At 48.9% G+C, this 23,222-nt stretch overlaps 1 protein-coding gene across 8 annotated transcripts in view; it reads left to right on the plus strand.

Annotated features, from left to right (window-relative positions):
- Nucleotides 1-8,583: 8,583 nt before the first annotated feature.
- LOC310680564 (sodium-dependent lysophosphatidylcholine symporter 1-like) overlaps nucleotides 8,584-23,222 on the plus strand; it is a 42,788-nt gene continuing 28,149 nt past the window's right edge. For 4 of the 8 annotated variants that reach the window (XM_083447386.1, XM_083447387.1, XM_083447388.1 and 1 more), the window contains exons 1-5: nucleotides 8,598-9,256; nucleotides 18,375-18,494; nucleotides 19,316-19,440; nucleotides 21,193-21,325; nucleotides 22,394-22,472. In XM_083447386.1, coding sequence (XP_083303512.1) covers nucleotides 8,612-9,256; nucleotides 18,375-18,494; nucleotides 19,316-19,440; nucleotides 21,193-21,325; nucleotides 22,394-22,472 — 1,102 coding nt within the window. In that variant the 5' untranslated portion in view covers nucleotides 8,598-8,611. Of the gene's footprint in view, nucleotides 9,257-13,356; nucleotides 13,453-18,374; nucleotides 18,495-19,315; nucleotides 19,441-21,192; nucleotides 21,326-22,393; nucleotides 22,473-23,222 lie in introns of those variants that run through there. The other 4 variants (XM_083447390.1, XM_083447391.1, XM_083447392.1 and 1 more) reach the window with 3 other exon arrangements.

The raw sequence follows: 23,222 nt of genomic DNA on the forward strand, positions 1-23,222 counted from the left end.
CCGTTTCGCGACAGCCTGGTCTTAAATGCATTTATTCCAGAAATGGGCTGATGCTCTCCCACTCGACAGAAGCTCTGAGCACGCCATATTCTCCTGGAAACAGCTTTGCTTGTGCAACTATGGAAACGGGTGCAGCAGCATTTAGATTTCCGAAAGTGCAAAACCCTCGTTTTATTTAGAGCATGTTTTGAACTTTCACGATTCATGCCAACAAAACGGGGGGGATATTTCGGTGCGGCTCTCCTGCTGCCCCCTGACACACACACACACCGGCTTTTAATCCGAAATTGTTACATCTAAAAGCAATACCAAAATGCAAGTCTCGGGCAGTACTTGAAAAATTCTGACCTCTCAAAATCAAATGTCGGGGACATAATAATTTTGGCCTTTGGATGCTTAGTGGCTTCCAACGCGTTACCATTTTTGTAATTATAGTTAATTGATTTTAAAGTCTGGTTTAAGGGAGTGCAGTCTGGAGAACATTGGACCATTAAAATAAGGGGGGGCTGGTTGAGAACCTTTTTTGATCTTTGTAATGCGATAAATTGGATTAGCCACCGTCTTCTGGGGAACTTGGAAAATCCCTTGCTATGTATTTTTAAAACCTGGGTAGTGATAGAGGGGTCTGATGTTATTTTGGGGTGATTTTCAGCCACATGCCTTCAAGCTGTGGAATTAAAAGCGTTTTTTTCGCAGCAAACGAAAGGCGTTATGAGCTCATCGCCAAACCTGGACTTTTCTGCCATGAGAAAATTGACGGGAAAATGTGGGATGGCACTTGGTTTGACACAACGTCATGTAACCTCTCTGCAAACGGATCAGGGTGAATGCTCGGTAAGTGAGCATCCTGGAAGTAACCTCGGATTTTCGAAACAAAATCCGTGGTTTGGTTTACCCAAAGAAGCGTGTGAGGTGGTAAACAGAGAATCGTAGAGTTGGAAGGGACCCCAGGGGTCATCTAGTCCAGCCCCCAGCAATATAGGAATCTCAGCTAAATCATCCATGACAGATGGTCATCCAACCTCTACTTAAAAACCTCCAAGGAAGGAGAGCCCTCCACCTCCAAAGGGAGACCATTCCACTGAAATAGCAGTTACCCTAAGAAAATTCCTGTTTAGTTAGAATCTGCTTTCTTGTAACTTGAAGACATTGTTTTGAGTCCTACCCTACAGAGCTGGAGAAAACAAGCTTGCTCCATGTGACAGCCCGTGAGATATTTGAAGATGGCTCTCATAACTCCTCTCAGTCTCCTATTTTCAAGAAGAAGAAGAGGAGGAGGAGGAGGAGGAGGAGGAGGAGGAGGAGGAGAGTGTTTTGGATTTGATATCCCGGTTCATCACTATCCAAAGGAGTTTCAAAGCGGCTAACAATCTCTTTTCCCTTCCTCCCCCACAACAAACACTCTGTGGGGTGAGTGGGGCTGAGAGACTTCAGAGAAGTGTGACTGGCCCAAGGTCACCCAGCAGCTGCATGAGGAGGAGCGGGGAAGCGAACCCGGTTCACCAGATTACGAGACTACCACTCTTAACCACTACACCACAATGGCTCTCTTTCCAAGCTAAACATACGCAGCCCCTCAACTATTCCTCATAAGTCTTGGCTTCCAGACCCTTGATCATCTTGGTCGCCCTCCTCTGCACACGTTCAAGCTTGTCAACCTCCTTCCTAAATTGTGACACCCAGAACTGGACACAGTATTCAAGGTATGGTCTGGACTTCTGTTGATAGAACAGTGTTTCATAGAATCAGTTGGAATAGACCACAAGGGCCATCGAGTCCAACCCCCTGCCAAGCAGGAAACACCATCAGAGCACTCCTGACATATGGTTGTCAAGCCTCTGCTTAAAGACCTCCAAAGAAGGAGACTCCACCACACTCCTTGGCAGCAAATTCCACTCTCGAACAGCTCTTACTGTCAGGAAGTTCTTCCTAATGTTTAGGTAGAATCTTCTTTCTTGTAGTTTGGATCCATTGCTCCGTGTCCGCTTCTCTGAAGCAGCAGAAAACAACCTTTCTGATGAGGCCTAGAATAGCATTCTCTTTTTTTGCTGCTGCATCACACTGTTGACTCATGTCCAGCTTGTGGTCTCCTAAGCCCCCTAGATCCCATGTACTGCTAGCAAGCCAGGTGTCCCTCATCTTATATTTGTGCATCTGGTTCTTCCTGCCTAAGTGCAGAATGTGTGTCTGGACTGTACCACTTAAGCTGATTGCTGGTTAATGGAGAGGGACGCCCTCCTCAAATGCCTCTGCACATGGACTGGCCGATAACCCCCTGGAATAAGCCTGCTGGGAAGAAGGACTTTCGCCAAGCCATCTTCCTGATGTTTTAGTTTTCTAGATTGGCTGTTTGGAGGCCGTCTAAAGTGGCACACAGTCGGGTCTCTGTTTTCCTGCCCGCTGTTTACGAGAGTGAGCCCTCGCTCTCCTGGCCTCGACCTCAGTGGTGAAATCCCAAGGAAGTGTGTCTTCCGGGAGCTCTGGAGCCGGACCGGATGCTGGAGTTTGCCAGGAGGAAGTGTGCAAAACAGGGCTGCCAACCTCTGAGGAAACCAAAGCCCTGAAGGGCAGGGAAGAGCTGGCACTCTGCGCTCCGTTATCTGATTTGGATGCAAGTTCGAATCCTGACATCTCTGGGAAAGGCTGGGCACATCCCCTGTCTGAAACCCCGGAGAGCTGCTGCCAGTCAGCGGTAGACAATACTGAGCTGGATGGACCTGAAAGTCTGACTCATAGAATCGTAGGACTGTTGGGAGGGACCCCCAGAGGACATCTAGTCCAACCCCCTGCAATGCAGAAATCTCCAAAGGGAGTCTGTTCCACTGTTGAACAGCTCTTACTGTCAGGTTCAGTATAAGGCAGCTTCTATATATATATATATATTAGTTTTTTAACATATCATTTTCAACAGTAATTAAACATATTTTTATATCTTACTCAATTTTTTTTGACTTCCATCCACCCTGTCTGAAAATTTTGCAGTCTAATCTCTTAGTATGCATTTCTTATTTTCCCTATTACATTTCAAACTCATAGCCAATATCTCTGTCTTTTTCTACTTTGTAACACTTTGTATGTTTCTCCTTACAAAACTTCTTGTAGTCCTACTAGCGTAATTTGTTGGTTACAGATACATATCTTGCTCTGTGCTAGACTTTGGGGCTCCCCTGGAAAGCTATTGGGGAAGCGAGATCTATGGGGTTGTTGATGCTGCAAGCCCCTCCACCCTATGCGCAGGTGGCGTATATGTGCACATCAAACCATATCACCTAAAGACACTGCAGTCTCAGCTGACCTTCATTCCAAGGAAACTGAACCCTGGGAAAGCACACGACCCCTTGAAGTCTCTCGCCACCCAGAGATTGGGGTAGCGTGTAGCCGTGTGGAACGGCTGCGAGGTTTGTTTGCTTTTTGAACTGTTTTGGATGAGTGCAGCCTGGCAGGTACAAACCGGCTTTTTCAAAGTTCAGTGCCAAGAATGCCAGGAGCTTGTAGGCTTGGGCTGTTTCGGTTGGCATCACAACCTCAGCTAGCTGGCGGCTTCCCTGCCTCTCAACGAGCTCAGCGAAACTGTTTAATTAATCCTTCACTGGTGCAATTCCACTGCTGCATTCTTGAGCTGTGATCTACCTTGGAGGCTGAGTTTTTTGTTTTTGTTTTAAATCCCTTCTCCCTTAACTGCAAGACATCCTTGGCTCCAACTCTGATAAATATTGAAATTCAATCGGGGAGGAACATCTTGTTCCTTTTTCTTTTTCTGTACATCCTATTAAAATACACAAGAGATGAGATAGTGAATGGTTAAGATCCCATGCACTTACTTTGGAGTAAGCCCCATTAGTGGGATTCACTTCCAAGTAAAGCTGTATAAGAAGACTTTTCATGACACCTAAGATGTGTGTTTTCATAGCCCACCCTATTCATAGAATTGTCGAGTTCTGGGTCCTGGGGCTTCCCTGGAACTGCCTGAGTTATTATTTATATATTCATTTATACCCCTCTTTTTTCCTTGACAGGGACTCAGAGCTGTTTACAGATTAAATAAGAACGGCTAAAAGCATAGGGGTGGAGAAAACAATGATTAAAAACCAATTAAACATTAGTAGAGTCAAACAGATATAGATATACATATACATAGGTATATCATATGCGTGTAAGTACAGTGGTGCCTCACAAGACGAAAAGAATCCGTTCCGCGAGTCTCTTCGTCTTGCGGTTTTTTTCGTCTTGCGAAGCAAGCCCATTAGCGGATTAGCGCTATTAGCGGTTTAGCGGCTATTAAAGGTTTAAGGGATTAGCGGATTAGCTGCTAAAAGGCTATTAGCGGCTTAGATCAGCTGATAAGCGGCTTAGATCAGCTGTTAAGCAGCTTAGATCAGCTGTTAAGCGGCTTAGCGAACAGCTGTTAAGCGGCTTAGGGGCTTGGGAAAAAGGGGGGGGAGGGGGGAAAAAACCCAGGAATCGCAAGACATTTTTGTCTTGCGAAGCAAGCCCATAGCAAATTCGTTTTGCGAAGCACCTCCAAAACGGAAAACCCTTTCGTCTAGCGGGTTTTCCGTCTTGCAAGGCATTCGTCTTGCAGGGCACCACTGTACAATTATTGCTGGCAGAATAATAATAATAATAATAATAATAATAATAATAATAATAATAATAATAATAATAATTTATTTATATCCCACCCTCCCCAGGAACAGTGGACCCTCTGGATATGAACTTAATTCGTTCCAGGGGTCTATTCACACCCTAAAAATTACGTAAATAGAGGCGTGCTCCTGCACACACACACACACAGCATGATTGAGCGCTTCTGTGCATGCGCAAGGCACACAGCGAAACCCAGAAGTATACACTTCCGGGTTGGCCGTAGCCGTAACCTGAAGGTTTGGTATCAAGAGGGATACGTTAGTAGAGGTACGACTGTATTGTGAAGGTAGTTTCTCGGGAGGTGGGTGGCAGGCTGGGCAGCCTGGCAGAGGGGCAGGCACTTCTGCTGCCTCCAGATGCTTTGGATGATGATGATAATAATAATAATAATAATAATAATAATAATAATAATAATATATAAAATTTAAAAAACTATTATTTGTACCCTGCCCATCTGGCTGGGTTTCCCCAGCCACTCTGGGTGGCTTCCAACAGAGATTAAAAATACATTAAAATGTCACACATTAAAAACTTCCCTGAACAGGGCTGCCTTAAGATGTCTTCTAAATGTCAGGTAGTTGTTTATCTCTTTGACATCTGGTGGGAGGGCGTTCCACAGGGCAGGTGCCACAACCGAGAAGGCCCTCTGGCTGGTTCCCTGTAGCTTTGCTTCTCGCAGTGAGGGAACTGCCAGAAGGCCCTCAACGCTGGACCTCAGCCCCCAGGCAGAACGATGGGGGTGGAGATGCTCCTTCAGATATACTGGACCGAGGCCATTTAGGGCTTTAAAGGTCAGCACCAACACTTTGAATTGTGCTTGGGAACATACTGGGAGCCAATGTAGGTCTTTCAAGACTGGTGTTATGTGGTCTCGGCGGCCGCTCCCAGTCACCAGTCTAGCTGCCACATTCTGGATTAGTTGTAGTTTCCGGGTCACCTTCAAAGGTAACCCCACATAGAGCGCATTGCAGTAGCCCAAGTGGGAGATAACTAGAGCATGCACCACTCTGACAAGGCAGTCTGTGGGCAGATAGGGTCTCATCCTGCGTACCAGATGGAGCTTGTTGACAGCTGCCCTGGACACAGAATTGACCTGCGCCTCCATGGACAGACGTGAGTGCAAAATGACTCCCAGGCTGCGCACCTGGTCCTTTAGGGGCACAGTTAACCCATTCAGGACCAGGGAGTCCCCCACACCTGCCCGCCTCCTGTCCCCCCAAAACAGTACTTCTGTCTCGTCAGGATTCAACCACAATGGTTGTGGCCCCTGGGAATCATAGTCCAGAGCATCTGCTGGGCACCATGTTGGAGATGGCAGACCAGACCAGACCACCCTCTCTCTGCAGAGCAGGTGGGAGGCATCTGGGATGCAGAGATGGAGCGGGTGGGCGTCCCCGTTAGTCATGCAGAACAAAACTGAGCCAGGAAGACAAAGGCTTGCTGACTCAGCCTCAGGCACTATAATCAGGGAAGTTTATGACTCACCTTGCAATATGGGGATTTGAAAAACAATCATCGGATTAACCCCTGATAGAGCGGAGGGAGGAGGGAGGCCTTTTTCTCCTAAGTAGCGGCTGAATCTCTGAAGCAGTGATGCTGTCAGGGCAAGAAGGCGGGGGCGGGGAGAGACAGTCTCCAACTTGGGGGTTTCGTGCAACACGTAAACTGTGGAGCTCTCCCCCCCTCAGAAGAGGCAGTGATGGGTACCAACTTGGATGGCTTTAAAAGAGGGTTAGACAAATTCATGGAGGAGGAGAGGGGTCTTGATGGTTACTAGGCAGGCTGGTTCTGCTCTGACTCCACAGTTGGTATGCTTCTGAATACCAGTTGCTGGAAACTGGTATTCAGTTCAGCCTACACTCGAGTAGGACCCTGGCAGAGACACATGCCCGACTGGCATGTTCTCTCCCTCCTGGTCTTTCGTTCGGGAGCTTCAAATGTTTCCTCAGCCCAAACATCATAGTGACCGACGCCAAAAGACATCGGCACACTTAGGGATCCGCAGAATCTTCACAACTTGCATAACAGACCTCAGCAACTCAGCATTTTGGCTAATCTACTTTATTTACATATAAACCCACACGGAGCACGGCAACATGGCTCCCTCTCTCTCTAGCATCAGACAGCAAAGAGAAAAAGAACAACGTACAATAGTCCCACTTCACGGAACACAGCAACACAAACACCCTGTCTCCATCACTTCCCACTCTGTGGAGTCAAAACATACACCGTCATGTGATAGACAAAAACCCCATGACTGCAATCACGGAGCAGGAATTCTAACATAAACCACAGCAGGGGAAAGTTGCTCTTGGGCTCAGATCCTGCTTGTGCATTTCCCATAATGGATATCTGGCTGGCCAGTGTGAGTACAGGATGCTGGACTAGATGGGCCATTGGCCTCATCCAGCAGGCTCTCTTCTGGTATGTCCAACTCTTCATAACAAGGGTGTCTGCCAATGTGCCATGGATGCTGGCAACATAAACTCTGCCATGTGGGAACCCCTTGCAGTGCTTGGAGACAGTCCGGTTGTGTATCCATAGTAGTGACCACAGGAGAAATGACCTCTGCGAGGAGCACAGAGAGAAGAAATGCCACGGTGCATCTGGAGCAGCACAATCAGATGCCTTCATCTGCCCCAGCTGCAACAAAACATGTCTCTCCTTTATCGGTTTCTGCAGCCACAGCAGCAGGTGCTGCAACTTTCCAACAGTTTGACTTCACCCCCAAGGTGCACTCCTCCGTTGTCTCCCGAGACAGATGGATGCCAGTGGTGTGCCTTGCAAACCACTGTTTTGAACGGTGCTTTTTTATAGGGTAGGGGCGGGAGGAAGGATTCAGAGCTGACGTGGGCAACTGCCCATCTGGGCTGCTTCGTGAAACTCTCTCTGCGCCACTGATGTGGTTTCCAAAAGACCATTGCAAAGCAAAGATTTGCTTGGCATCCTTTAAGAACTCTCAGAAAGTCCAGCTGATGCTGGAGAGACTAACCGGCTGCCAATAAAAACCAGTTAGGCAAGGTCATTCCCCACAATTCATTGAGAAAAGTTTAAAGGGAACGTGCCAACATTCAACCGCATAACGTGTAGTTTGGGCTTCAGCCACCCTGCTCACATTGGATGACTTTTGGTCAGCCGTTCCCCAAAGCGAGTGGCTTCCAGATGTGCCTGACTACAGCAGGGGCAGATGGGAACATCTGGAAACAGCCTGCTTTGGGGCTGAGTTTGGGCAATCACTTTCTTACTACTTCACAAGGGTGTTGGGAGGAAAAACTGGTTTGCAGGCAGACATCTGAATGATTCCTTGAGTTTCTTGGAAACAGAGTTGGATAGAAATGGAATAAGCACATATCATACCTCTCGCTTGTCGTGTTCCTTTATGTGCTCTGTTTATGAGAAGATCAAGGTTTCTAAAATAATGAAGGCCTCATCCACTAACCTCTCTGCCTTTCTCAGCTTTCCCTGGCCAAGCACACATTTAAAGGTTAAACCACAGAGCCTAGGACTTGCTGATCAGAAGGTCGGTGGTTTGAATCCCCGCGACGGGGTGAGCTCCCGTTGCTCGGTCCCTGCTCCTGCCAACCTAGCAGTTCGAAAGCACATCAAAGTGCAAGTAGATAAATAGGTACCACTCTGGCGGGAAGGTAAATGGCATTTCCGTGAGCTGCTCTGGTTCGCCAGAAGTGGCTTAGTCATGCTGGCCACATGGACCTGGAAGCTGGACACCGGCTCCCTCGGGCAGTAAAGCGAGGTGAGCGTTGTAACCCCAGAGTCGGCTATGACTGGACCTAATGGTCAGGGGTCCCTTTACCTTTACCTAACGCACATTTAAAGCTCAAGACTTCTCTTGAGAGTCCCATGGACTGCAAGAAGATCAGACCTCTCCATTCTGAAGGAAATCAGCCCTGAGTGCTCACTGGAAGGACAGATCCTGAAGCTGAGGCTCCAATACTTTGGCCACCTCATGAGAAGAGAAGACTCCCTGGAAAAGACCCTGATGTTGGGAAAGATGGAGGGCACAAGGAGAAGGGGACGACAGAGGACGAGATGGTGTTCTCGAAGCTACCAGCATGAGTTTGACCAAACTGCGGGAGGCAGTGGAAGACTGGAGGGCCTGGCGTGCTCTGGTCCAGGGGGTCACGAAGAGTCAGGCACGACTGCACAACCACAAGACTTCTTGCAACAAAGCGAAGCCGGCAGGCAGGCGGCTCCAAGACGGACAACTGCCCGTCCCCCGCCGGACAGCCTTCATCCACCCCTTTCCTCTGCGCCTCGGCGCCTGCCAGAGGCTCCCGGTCCCACCCCTTGCTGGCGAGAGCCCTGGTGTTGGTGTCGGTTTCAGGGCCATGCGCGCGTCCGCCTCACGTCCGCGCCCCCGGGGAGGAAGAAGCATGATTTGCGTCCGCTGGCTTCCTGGAGGGGACTATCCCTCTCGCCCCCTCCTGTGCTCCTTCCTCCCGCTCCGGCTGCCCTGTGCGTAATTGCGCGCGGAGGCTCGGCAGGTGATGGTCCTATAACTATGCGAGCCATGCTTCAGGGCGAAGGCCAGGGCGAACTGGCGCGGGAAGGGTTAACTCCGAAGGGTGCAGAGGACGCGCAGCCCAGCCGGGTAAGCCGGAGAGGAGGGCGAAGGGTGCAGGCAGTGGCCTCAGCCAGGACTAGCAGCTTGACCAATTTGGAGAGGTGGCTTTTCTTGCGCGTGACTCCGCGGAGCGCTGCGATGCTGGCTGAGCGCCCTCACAGTCGGTTCCAAGAGGGTTTCTATATTTGAGCATTTTAAAGGGGGTGGGAGGCGCTCCCGGACCGTTTGCCTGCCAAAAGTCTAAGCCAGACAAGCCGGCGATGGTGGCGCTTGACTTGCAGAGGCGGCACGGAGAGATCCTTTGGCAAGGAGGAAGCGGCCAGGAGCAGAATTTACCTATGCGCGTTTGCAATTCTCTCTTTAATTCCGCGGGCTATGCAAAGTAAAACGCGAGGGAGGCAAGGGGATGCAGACATATAGACCCGAGCACCAGACCCCACGCAACTCGGTGGCTTTGCATGCGAAAAAGCTCTTGTCATCTCCACTTACAAGGATTTCAGGTGGTATCTGCGGAACTCGCTGCAGCAGGGGGCAGCAAGGGCCACCGACACGGATGGCTTTAAGAGATGATTGGACAGATTCATTGAGAAGGGTACCTATGGGACCGCCTCTCCCGGTATACCCCGCGGAGGACCTTAAGGTCCACAAATGACAACACTTTGGAGATCCCAAGTCGCAAGGTGGTTAGATTGGTCTCAACTAGGGCCAGGGCCTTTTCAGTACTGGCCCCGACTTGGTGGAACACTCTGTCCCAAGAGACCAGGGCCCTACGGTCCTTGACATCTTTCTGCAGGGCCTGCAAGACGGAGCTGTTCCACCTGGCCTTTGGTGTGGACTCAGTCTGACCCTTATGTCTTCACTCCCCTTGCGGTTTTGATCTATGGGTTACTTTTAAAATGAGGCTGCATTTTAAATTGCATTTTAATCTGTATTTTAAATTGGGTCCTGCCACATTATGCTTTTACTGTAATTTTACTGGTGTTAGCTGCCCCTGAGCCCAGCTCTGGCCGGGGAGGGCGGGGTATAAATAAAATTTATTATTATTATTATTATTATTATTATTATTATTATTAAGGCTCCTTGCTCTGCCTCCACATCTGGAGACACCAATGTTTCCAAATACCGATTTCTGGAAACCACAGGAGTGGAGAGTTGCTGTTGCATTTGGGTCCTGAGTTCGGGTTTCCCTTTGGGACATTTGATTGGCCGCTCTGAGAACAGGATACTGGGCGAGATGGGCCTCTGGTCTGATCCAAAAGCCACTTATGTTTTTATGTGGTGGGAAAGTGTACTATTTAGATAGCCTGACCTGTCAGTGTTTGTAAAAAGCAAAAAAAAAAAAAAAAAAAAAAAAAGGAGGAAAAGGTTCTGACCTCCCTTTGTCTCCTCAGCCTGGTCCTCGGACCCTTGTCGGCACAAAAGAGTCCATGAGAATATCCTTGCAGAGTTTTATTTGCGGGGATTCGAACCACCGACCTTCTGATCGGCAAGTCCTAGGCTCTGTGGTTTAACCCACAGCACCACCCGCGTCCTGTAGCTTGTTTAGCTTATACATAAATCCAGCACTGGAAGTGAGCAGGGGCCAGGAACAAAAGTGGAGAGGGCAACAAATATAGGCTAGTTTCTACCCACACTCGCACACTCTTCTCTCCATCCTCCACCCAGGAAAATAAGAGACATTGTCAGAGTTCCAGGGCACCTTCCAGCTGTGCAGAAACACTCAAGGAAGGTGAAAAACAGCAGCAGTGATGGGCAGAGGCTGTGCTATCACCAGGCCAACGAGGCATCCGCCTTGGGCACAGACCTCCGAGGGGTGGGCACAGTTTCATACACGTTAGTTTTTGTTTTATCAATGCTGTGAGCTTAGCAGCAGCAGCACAAAGACTTCCAAAGTCCATGCTGCCGCTGCGCTAGGAAAACCTCTCTTCGTGCCACGACAAAAGCTCCTGGATAATGTGCCAGATGTTTCTGTTGCCCTAAGGAACCTCTGCGCACTTCCAGCATCCGTGGCGAGTGGGGAACGCAAAGCTCGAGCTTGCAGAACTGGCTTACGTTTAAGAATATTGCAAGGGGGACTAGTGAAAAGGATCTAGGAGTCTTGGTTGACCACAAACTTGACATGAGCCAACAGTGTGAGGCGGCAGCTAAAAAAGCCAATGCCATTCTGGGCTGCATCAATAGGAGTATAGCATCTAGATCAAGGGAAGTAATAGTGCCACTGTATTCTGCTCTGGTCAGACCTCGCCTGGAGTACTGTGTCCAGTTCTGGGCACCACAGTTCAAGAAGGACACTGACAAACTGGAACATGTCCAGAGGAAGGCAACCAAAATGGTCAAAGGCCTGGAAACGATGCCTTATGAGGAACGGCTAAAGGAGCTGGGCATGTTTAGCCTGGAGAAGAGGAGGTTAAGGGGTGATATGATAGCCATGTTCAAATATATAAAAGGATGTCACATAGAGGAGGGAGAAAGGTTGTTTTCTGCTGCTCCAGAGAAGCGGACACGGAGCAATGGATCCAAACTACAAGAAAGAAGATTCCACCTAAACATTAGGAAGAACTTCCTGACAGTAAGAGCTGTTCGACAGTGGAATTTGCTGCCAAGGAGTGTGGTAGAGTCTCCTTCTTTGGAGGTCTTTAAGCAGAGGCTTGACAACCATATGTCAGGAGTGCTCTGATGGTGTTTCCTGCTTGGCAGGGGGTTGGACTCGATGGCCCTTGTGGTCTCTTCCAACTCTATGATTCTATGATTCTATGATTCTAGTTGGTTTGGCAAATCTATCAGCTGAGCATGTGCCCAAGCCACCTGCGCTTGACCCGAAGGAGCTGCTGATGACAAAGTTTGCCAAGGAAAAGGCACACAAAGTGAGATTGTGATCTGCATGAAATGGAAACATGTAACATCGCAGTTCACAAGATTATTCAAAATGGTTTGTGCCCTCAAGCGTTTTCTTTTGTATTTGAGGAAAGTGCTCAAAGATGGTTGCGTTATGCTTATCCTTACACTCTAAAATAAATTTAGCGCTTCCAAGTTTTGTGCTTTTCATTTTTCAACTGCTTCTGAAAATTGAAGCTAGCAATTTTGGGGGTGGGTTGCAAGTACAGTGGTACCTCGGGTTAAGTACTTAATTTGTTCTGGAGGTCCGTTCTTAACCTGAAACTGTTCTTAACCTGAAGCACCACTTTAGCTAATGGGGCCTCTCGCTGCAGCCGCGCCGCCGGAGCACGATTTCTGTTCTCATCCTGAAGCGAAGTTCTTAACCTGAGGTACTATTTCTGGGTTAGCGGAGTCTGTAACCTGAAGTGTCTGTAACCCGAGGTACCACTGTAGTTAGCTGTGCCTAGGGTGCAAAATAGCCTGATGATAGGTGCAGCCTGGAGAGAGCGCCAGGTAGAGAGACCTGATTTTCCTCTCACCTGCTCTAACACCTTCCCACTGCTTTTCCCCCTCTGCCCTAAATCTGCCACCTGAGGCCATTGCCTCCCTCTGCCTCATGGTAGGACTGCTTTGGCGCTTCCCATAATGTGCAAGTTTTTGATCACTGTGAGGACAGGATGCTGGACTAGCCAGGCCATAATGCCTGCTGGCCCCACCTTCCTCCCCACACCTCCAGGACTGCATGTGCACACAAGACTTTGCCTTCCTGCATCCACCGTCAACAGGCTCAATCTGCAACATGCTTTGATTTTCGGAAATCGGAATGAAACCCGTTTCATGGACTAAAAATACACAGCACTTTTCTAGACTGTGTGAGGACTACGCAGGGGAAAAGAAAACAAGCACTACATTGACTCTGGAACAAAATATGTGTGTGCTGCCATAATACTAGGAGATGAGCAATGCCAGAAGCAGAGGCGATGTTGCTCTCAGACAGTGCATGGAAGCAAAGAGCTGGCCAAGCCTTTCCTGGGTGCCATGGCCCATGCCCTGCTTGGACAAGCGCCCAGGGGAACTTTAGGGTGCCAGCCAAGTAGGTGAAGTTTGGTAAAGCATTAATGAACGTGCCCAGGTCCCTGGCTGTCTCGTCATCGCCTTCTGTTGTTGCCACAATGAATCACAGCGCTCGTTGCTTCCAGAAATGTGTCTGCAGTCCCCCAGCGAGGGTGCCTCTGATTGGCCTAATTACTTCCTGCTGTTAGGAAAGGGTAACAGAGTCAGTGCAAGAAATTTGGGCTCCAGGGGAGATCTCCAAAATGGCATGTCCTCCCACCAGGGAAGATGGGGTGAGTGGAGATGTACATCAGGAACCAGGGAAAAATTGATCAAATTAATGTTACCTGACACTTGAAGTGGGAATCAAAGGCCATTTGGGGAGGTGGGGGCTCTGCTTTGAATCACACTGGGAGGGTGCAAAGCCCAGTCAGCCCTTTCAATATCCTCCCTGGGGTGGCAGGAGACTGGTTGTTGTTGTTTAGCCGTTTAGTTCTGTCCGCCTCTTCGTGACCCCCTGGACCAGAGCACGCCAGGCCCTCCTGTCTTCCACTGCCTCCCGCAGTTTGGTCAAACTCATGCTGGTAGCTTCAAGAACACTGTCCCACCATCTCGTCCTCTGCCGTCCCCTTCTCCTTGTGCCCTCCATCTTTCCCAACATCAGGGTCTTTTCCAAGGAGTCTTCTCTTCTCATGAGGTGGCCAAAGTCTTGGAGCCTCAGCTTCAGGATCTGTCCTTCCAGTGAGCACTCAGGGCTGATTTCCTTCAGAATGGAGAGGTTTGATCTTCTTGCAGTCCATGGGACGCTCAAGAGTCTCCTCCAGCACCAGAATTCAAAAGCATCTATTCTTTGGCGATCAGCCTTCTTTATGGTCCAGCTCTCACTTCCACACATCACTACTGGGAAAACCATAGATTTAACTATACCGGTAGTGCCCTCTATTTGCTGAGAGGCTTCTGTTGGGGTGGGGTGGGGGCTGCTGAAGTGACAGATTTAGCCCCCAAGGAGTGTGCCGCTGTTACTGCAGCTGCAGCCGGCGACACATTCCTTGGAGGCCAGATATGCTGCCCCTATAGATCCTGCCGCCCGAGGCAGTCGCCTTACCTTGCCTCACAGGTGGGCCGGCCCTGATAGGTAATCAAGATGAGGACCAAGAGGCAGTGTCCGGCTACGAGCCTTAGTCAGTTAAAAGCTCTTTGGAACCAAGAGGCTGTTAAAGGAAGGTGCCAAGTGGTCCTTTCCGTCCCACAGGGTTCCTGAGCTGGGGGGCCACCACTGAGAAGACTCTGGATGGAGCAGCCATCTTCTGGAGCTCTCTGGATGTTTTGGGACTACAACTCCCATCAGCCCCTGCCAGCAGAGCCAGGCTCTAGCTAGCCACAGCATCACATGGCTGGTGCTGATGGGAGTTGTAGTCCAAAATATTTGGGGCGTCTCACGGTAGGGAAGGAAGCACTGGTTTTGGAGTCAAAGAGATAAACAACTACCTGACATTTAGAAGACATCTGAAGGCAGCCCTGTTCAGGGATGCTTTTAACGTGTGATATTTTAATGTAATTTTAATCTTTGTTGGAAGCTGCCCAGAGTGGCTGGGGAGACCCAGCCAGATGGGCGGGGTACAAATAATAAAAATAATATTATTATTCAGATAGCAGGACCACTTTGAAGGGAGCCTTCTTAGTGGAGGGATTATTGTTTGTTGTTGTTTTTACTGTGTTATGTTCTTATATTGTAAAACACCCTGCGATCCTCGAAGGAAGGGCAATATAGCCATTTGACAGCAACAGCAACTGAACTGCAGGCACAATAGGGCTGTTCTGTTCTGCAGCCCTCTGTGAAAATATGTGCTTCTAAAATTATCTGCAGCCACTTTCCAGCTGCCGACACCCGATCCATCACAAGCAGCTTGTGAAATTTCTCCCCATCTCCTCCCCACCCCTGTTTCTGCTGCTATTATCCCTCCAGTCCAAGGAGCTGAGGTTGGCATATCTATCTGTTTCCTTTCACAACGCCCCTGCAAGGGAGAGTGCAGGATGAGGGAAGTTTTCACACTACAGTTCATGGCTGGCTGGGTGTGGATCTGAACCAGAATCTCTCCAGCCTGGGTTGTGGGCTGCATGCCAGGCGAGGGCAGAGCCAGAATTAAGAACAGGTGGAGACGTTGGCAAAAGTATCCTGAATTAAGTAATCCAGAATAAAGACTGCCCTGCGTCCATTTTTGCCATGGTCAGATTAAAATTCCCAAACTTTGGCGAGTCTACTCAGGAGTAAGCGGTTCTACTGAGAAAGCCATCATCCTGAGCCCCACCCCGCAAGATAAGATGGCCTTGGCTGTTGAATGAGCATTCGCTCTGATTTTTTTTTGCAGGAAAGTAAGAAGGTGTTAGGGACGCAGGTGGCACTGTGGGTAAAAGCCTCAGCGCCTAGGGCTTGCCGATCGAAAGGTCGGCGGTTCAAATCCCCGTGGCGGGGTGCGCTCCCGTTGCTCGGTCCCAGCGCCTGCCAACCTAGCAGTTCGAAAGCACGTCAAAGTGCAAGCAGATAAATAGGGACCGCTTACTGGTGGGAAGGTAAACGGCCTTTCCGTGTGCTGCGCTGGCTTGCCAGATGCAGCTTTGTCACGTTGGCCACGTGACCCGGAAGTGTCTCCGGACAGCGCTGGCCCCCGGCCTCTTGAGTGAGATGGGCGCACAACCCTAGAGTCTGTCAAGACTGGCCCGTATGGGCAGGGGTACCTTTACCTTTACCTTTACCTTTAAGAAGGTGTTGTCAAAGCAAGTGTGATCCCACACTCTCCAGTATATTTTCCTGTGATTTATTACCAAAAAAACCCCACCTGATTTTGGGGGGAACTGGGTTTGTTGTGCAAGAGCTCCCAATGCACTATAATTGCACAACCTTGTTGTTATGTGATTGGACTCTGCCCTCAAACAGCAGCAGCTGTGGCAGGCTTTCAGTTTGAAGTGGTAACTCAAAAAGGACTAGAATCTTGCTTTTGCTTTATTTTTAAAGAAAGGTGCTTTGTGAGAGCAAGATTCTGTTCCTTATGTGCGTGGGATCTTGAAACATTTGAAGTCCTGTTTTCTCTTTCTCGTCTTCTCTCTCTCTCTCTGTCTCTCACACACCACTGCTGCCTGGAAAGTTGTGATTATGCCCAATTTACAGCTGGGGAATTGAGGTCAAGAAAGGCGACTGAAGAGTCCTTGAGTAAGCTTGCTTTCCTCAACCACATATTCTCTTCTGGTTCTCTGTTATCCACCGCAAAAACTTCCACCACCTCTTTTGAATACCTGCCAGACTCTGGACTTTGGATGGTGTCATGACTTGATAGAGGTCATGTCAGTTTGACACCTTGTTCAGAAATTGTATTTTAGGCCTATCAGGAAGTGCCAAAACTCCACTTGGTGTCAAAAGAGTCAGCAGTCAGGAGAGAGAGAGAGAGAGAGAGAGAGCGCGCTTTCTCTGGGGCTGCCAAACCCCTGATCTTGCATAAGATGAACATAGCAATTCCTTGGTAAACACACTAAGAAGCTCATGTTTAGAGAGGAATTTAACATCCGTGATGCAATTTGCAGTGACCCCCCCCCCGACAGTGGGATCAAGGCAGCCCGATAGGATTTTGCACTTTGGAAACTCCTTGCTGTTTGAATATAGGGCTGCATGCAGGCCAGATTAGAGAGTTGTAGAGAAACTGCAGAGGGACGCGGGTGGCGCTGTGGGTTAAACCACAGAGCCTAGGGCTTGCTGATCAGAAGGTCGGCGGTTCGAATCCCCGCAACGGGGTGAGCTCCCGTTGCTCGGTCCCAGCTCCTGCCAACCTAGCAGTTCGAAAGCACGTCAAAGTGCAAGCAGATAAATAGGTACCACTCCAGCAGGAAGGTAAATGGTGTTTCCGTGCGCTGCTCTGGTTCGCCAGGAGCGGCTTAGTCATGCTGGCCACATGACCCGGAAGCTGTACGCCGGCTCCCTCAGCCAATAAAATGAGATGAGCGCCGCAACGTCAGAGTCAGCCACGACAGGCCCTAATGGTCAGGGGTCCCTTTACCTTTACCTGCAGAGAAACTGCAGAAGGGATTTTCATATCCAGCATCTCTACAGACCCTCCCATGTCAGAGGCAATAGGCACTGGGAGGTTGTGAGGAACAAACCTGCAGCCATCCAGCTGGGGATGATGGCACCTGTAGCCCCAAACACCTGGAGGGTGGCAAAGCCTGCAGTAGGGGAGCACAGAAGTCTGCTATATATTAACCACTGGTCCATCTAGATCAGCATACTCTAGTCTGACTGAATTCCAAGAATTCTTTGGGTGCTTTACATGCAGGATGATAATAATAATAATAATAATAATAATAATAATAATAATAATAATAATAATAATAATATATTTATACCCCACCCTCCCCGGCCAAAGCCAGGCTCAGGGTGGTTAACACCAATAAAATTACTTTAAAAACATAATAGAAAAAAATAAAATAAAGCAATTTAAAATACAGGTTAAAATGCAGCCTCCTTTTAAAAGTAGCCCATAGATCAATACCATAAGGGAGGGAAACATAAGGGTCAGACTGAGTCCAAACCAAAGGGCAGGTGGAACAGCTCTGTCTTGCAGGCCCTGCAGAAAGATGTCAAGTCCCGCAGGGTCCTAGTCTCTTGGGACAGAGCATTCCACCACGTTGGGGCCAGTACTGAAAAGGCCCTGGCCCTAGTTGAGACCAATCTAACCACCTTGCACCTTGGGACCTCCAAATCTAACCACCTTGCACCTTGGGACCTCCAAAATGTTGTTATTGTGGACCTTAAGATCCTCTGCAGGGCATACCAGGAGAGGGAGCCCCGCAGGTACGTGGGTCCTAGGCCGCACAGGGCTTTAAAGATGAAACCTTTATCTTCAAAGTGTGAAAAGCCAGATATGCTGTGTTTTTGGGGGAGGCTCTCCTGGGCATTTCTGCAGAGCGGGGCCCTTGACCTATGCCCCAAAGTCCTCCCTCGAGTGCGCCACTAGACAGCGGTGTGATGCTCCCCTCATGCCGTTCTGAATTTCCTAGAGGCATCCACTGCCAGATGCTGGCCAAAGTGAACGCCTTCTGATCTACCAGGTCTGCTCTTTAACATTTCCTTACATTTGCATTTGATAAGGCAGGATTTGCTAACTTTGCGGTGTGTGGGTGTGTGTTCAAGAGGTGCTCCCCTCACCTGCCAGCATCTCCTTTCCAGGTGAAACCAGCCTTGCCTCTCCACCGGAAGGTTTGCTATGCTCTTGGAGGCGCCCCTTACCAGCTCACAGGGAATGCAGTTGGGTTTTTCCTCCAGATCTTCTTGCTGGATGTCGTGCAGGTGAGCCTCCATCCTGGCACTCAGCTACATTCGTCAAAAAACAGTGATCTGAATGAGTTATAAACATGCAACACCAGATGGCGCCAGACAGCACAAAACCTTTCCATAGCGTTTTCCCATAGGGTTTTTTTTTCTTTTGTTATAACGATTTGATTTCTGACTTATTTATAGCGTTTCCCCCCCTGTATGCAGATCTACCCCTGGTTTGTTTGCAGGGAGATGAAATGTTGTTTTCTTAATATGATGATAATAAAAATAATTTTAAAAAAATTATACCCCGCCCTCCCCAGCCGAAGCCGGGCTCAGAGCGGCTAACAACAATAAAATAATACAGCATTCTAAAATCAATTCATTATAAAATCAGTTGATGATGATGATTTATTATTTATAGCCTGCCCATCTAAGAGGCTTCCAGCAGGATACTATAATACTATAATACAATGATTCATCAAATATTAAAAGCTTCCCTGAACAGGGCTGCCTTCAGATGTCTTCTAAATGTCAGATAGTTGTTTATTTCTTTGACATCTGAAGGGAGGGTGTTCCACAGGGCAGGCGCCACTACCGAGAAGGCCCTCTGCCTGGTTCCCTGTAATTTGGCCTCTCGCAGTGAAGGAATCGTCAGAAGGCCTTTGGAACTGGACTTCAGTGTCCGGCCTGAACGATGAGGGTGGAGACGCTCCTTCAGGTATACAGGGCTGAGTTCCGAAGTGTCGGCGCTGCGACACTAAATAATCAATTTCAAAATGTTGTTAGGGTTGATGCTCCAGGTCTTTCCACACTGCCTAAGAGATTCAGTCTCCTCCTTTGCCTTGATTTAGCTGGAGCCTTTCCATGCTTCGCTGATCCTTTTCCTGGGGAAAGGCTGGGATGCTGTGGCCGACCCCACCATCGGATTCCTGGTCAGCAGAAGCCCCCGCCGGAGATGGGGCAAACTGATCCCCTGGTGAGTGAGAGGGAAAAGGGGCAACCGGGTGGATCTGTTGGTGTTTTGCAGGAAAGATCAAGGGGCAGCCTGTTTTCTGCTGCTCCAGAGAAGTGGACATGGAGCAATGGATCCAAACTACAAGGAAGAAGATTCCACCTAAACATTAGGAAGAACTTCCTGACAGTAAGAGCTGTTTGACAGTGGAATTTGCTGCCAAGGAGTGTGGTGGAGTCTCCTTCTTTGGAGGTCTTTAAGCAGAGGCTTGACAACCATATGTCAGGAGGGCTCTGATGGTGTTTCCTGCTTGGCAGGGGGTTGGACTCGATGGCCCTTGTGGTCTCTTCCAACTCTATGATTCTATAAAAGCTGGAGGTGCTTTAAGCGAGCCGCTTCTCATAGGACAGTGGAGTTGGAAGGGACAAAACAAAAAATTCAGCCTTTCTCAACCTGTGGGTCCCCAGATGTTGTTGGACTACAACTCCCATCACCCCTAGCTAGCAAGGCCAGAGCTCAGGGATGATGGGAGTTGTAGTCCAACAACATCTGGGGACCCACAGGTTGAGAACCGCTAGTCCATGTACTTCTGGACTAGAGATTTACAGAAGATGGGAAGAAGTATATGAATTATTTGAAGAGCAACTGTAAGCAACAAATCATGCTAGTAGGACTACAAGAAGTTTTGTAAGGGGAAATATACGAAGTGTTACAAAGTAGGAAAAGATAGAGATATTGGTTATGAGTTTGAAATGTAATAGGGAAAATAAGAAATGCATACTAAGAGATTAGATTGGGAAATTTTCAGACAGGACTGGTGGAAGTCAAAAAAATTGAATAAGATGTAAAAGTATGTTTAATAACTGTTGAAAATGATATGTTAAAAAAACTAATAAAAATTTATATAATTTTTATTATATATACATAGAGAGAGAGAGAGAGAGAGCCGCTAGTCCATGGGTAGGCAAACTAAGGCCTGGGGGCCAGATCCGGCCCAAACGCCTTCTCAATCCAGCCCACGGACGGTCCAGGAATCAGCGTGTTTTTACATGAGTAGAATGTGTCCTTTTATTTAAAATGCATCTCTGGGTTGTGGGGCATAGTAATTCGTTCATATTTATTTCCCAAAATATAGCCCGCCCCCCCCACAAGGTCTGAGGGACAGTGGACCGCCCCCCTGCTGAAAAAGTTTGCTGACCCCTGCCTTAAGCCAAGGGCGTGGAACCTTTTCGGCTCCACGGGCCGAATTTGGCAGAAGTGGAGATTTTGCAAGTCTCCCCTCTTCCCCCTTTATATTTCCAACCTCAGAGATTTAAAGGGGAAGGAAGAGGCGGTTGGCCAATGGCGTTGTTAGTTTTTCCTCCCCCCCCCCTCTTTTGAACCAGTTGAAGCTGAACCTTCAGGGATGGATCCTGGCATGTTCCTGATGTGGCCTGACGTTTGCGCCAGCGATCAGATCCCTGGTTTCACATCCTGGTTCCGCAGCTCTACCTGTTGGACTCCCGCCTTTCCCGTGGCCCTTAAAGGCACAAGAGCCCTTCTGGCAAACAAAGACTTCCACTTTGCCCACTCTTCCATTGCCCACTCTTCCAATAACTGTGACGCATTCCCCATTGCAGTGGAACCTCCAGATACAGGGATAGTCTACCTCTGAGCACCAGATTTTTTTGGCACAGTCAATGCAATCCTGCTTGCTGCCTGGCGGCATCCGGCCGGCTGCTCTTAGCAATGACAGCCCTGCAAGGCCGTCCTTACGCTCTCTTGTTCTCCTTGCAGGGTCGTCTGCTCCACGCCATTTGGGGTCTTCTTCTACACTATGCTCTGGTTCGTGCCCTCAGATTCCCTCTCTGTGTCACTGAAGTTCTTTTGGTATTTGGTCATGTACTGCCTCTTCCAGACCTGCATGAGTGTAAGCGCTTGTGCGTGGGACGGATGGATGAATGAATGAATGTTCCCTTCAGCCATTCATGTATTTATTGATGCTGAGGTTTATATATAGACACGGCACGTCCTGCAGTTCAAGGTGGGCTTTGTAGACCAGGAGGGTAAAAGACAAAGACACACACACACACAACACACACAGCGGGGAGTTTAAAATGAAAGCCACATTTTTTAAAAAGCTACAAGCAGCCATTGCTAAGAGCCCTGCTCACAACATTGCATTAACTGCAACTACATTGAGGTTGAATCCTGACAAGACAGAAGTGCTGTTTTGGGGGGACAGGGGGCGGGCAGGTGTGGGGAACTCCCTGGTCCTGAATGGGGTAACTGTGCCCCTGAAGGACCAGGTGCGCAGCCTGGGAGTCATTTTGGACTCACAGCTGTCCATGGAGGCGCAGCTCAATTCTGTGTCCAGGGCGGCTGTTTATCAGCTCCATCTGGTACGCAGGATGAGACCCTCCCTGCCTGCAAACTGTCTCGCCAGAGTGGTGCACGCTCTAGTTATCTCCCGCTTGGACTACGGCAATGCGCTCTACGTGGGGCTACCTTTGAAGGTGACCCAGAAACTACAACTAATCCAGAACGTGGCAGCTAGACTGATGACTGGGAGCGGCCACCAAGACCATATAACACCGGTCTTGAAAGACGCCCTACACTGGCTCCCAGTACGTTTCCAAGCACAATTCAAAGTGTTAGCACTGACCTTTAAAGCCCTAAATGGCCTCAGTCCAGTATATCTGAAGGAGCGTCTCCCCCCCATTGTTCAGTCCGGACACTGAGGTCCAGCGCCGAGGGCCTTCTGGCGGTTCCCTCCCTGCGAGAAGTGAGGTTACAGGGAACCAGGCAGAGGGCCTTCTCAGTAGTGGCACCCGCCCTGTGGAACATTAAGCTTTAATGTTTAATTGGTTATTGTATTTTAGTGTTTTGTTGGAAGCTGCCCAGATGAGTGGGGTATAAATTATTATTATTATTATTATTATTATTATTTCCACCCTGACAGATTCCCTCCTTTACCTTCACCTTTACCCCCTTTTAGTGCTACCACGTCCCTTATTCCTCGCTGACCATGTTCCTAGGAGGGACTCAGACGGACCGCGACTCTGCGACCGCCTACAGTAAGTCCCTTGGCAGAGATCGCCATTGATCTGGAAATGAAGCTCATGCCTTCCTTGTTTTCTGAGACGGTGAATCTCTACAGCAGGCACCCCCAAACCCAGCCCTCCAGATGTTTTGGCACTACAACTCCCATCATCCCTAGCTAACAGGACCAGTGGTCAGGGATGGTGGGAACTGTAGTCCCAAAACATCTGGAGGGCCGAGTTTGGGGGTGCCTGCTCTACAGGGACTTCCTAGTCTGGAAAAAATAATAGAATCAGAGTTGGAAGGGACAAGGACCCTCTAACCCAGGGGTCAGCAAACTTTTTCAGCAGGGGGCCGGTCCACTGTCCCTCAGACCTTGTGGGGGGCCGGACTATATTTTGGGGGTGAAAATGAATGAATTCCTATGCCCCACAAATAACCCAGAGATGCATTTTAAATAAAAGCACACATTCTACTCATGTAAAAACATGCTGATTCCCGGACCGTCTGTGGGCCAGATTTAGAGGCGATTGGGCCGGATCCGGCCCCTGGGCCTTAGTTTGCCTACCCATGATAGAGACGGGGGTCAGCAAACTTTTTCAGCAGGGGGCCGGTCCACTGTCCCTCCGACCTTGTGGGGGGCCAGACTATATTTTGAAAAATAATAATGAACGAATTCCAATGCCCCGCAAATAACCCAGAGATGTATTTTAATTAAAAGCACATGTTCTACTCATGTAAAAACACCAGGCAGGCCCTACAAATAACCCAGAGATGCATTTTAA

This window comes from Podarcis tiliguerta, assembly GCF_965153285.1.
Source record: "Podarcis tiliguerta genome assembly, chromosome: 6".
Lineage (NCBI taxonomy): Eukaryota > Metazoa > Chordata > Lepidosauria > Squamata > Lacertidae > Podarcis > Podarcis tiliguerta.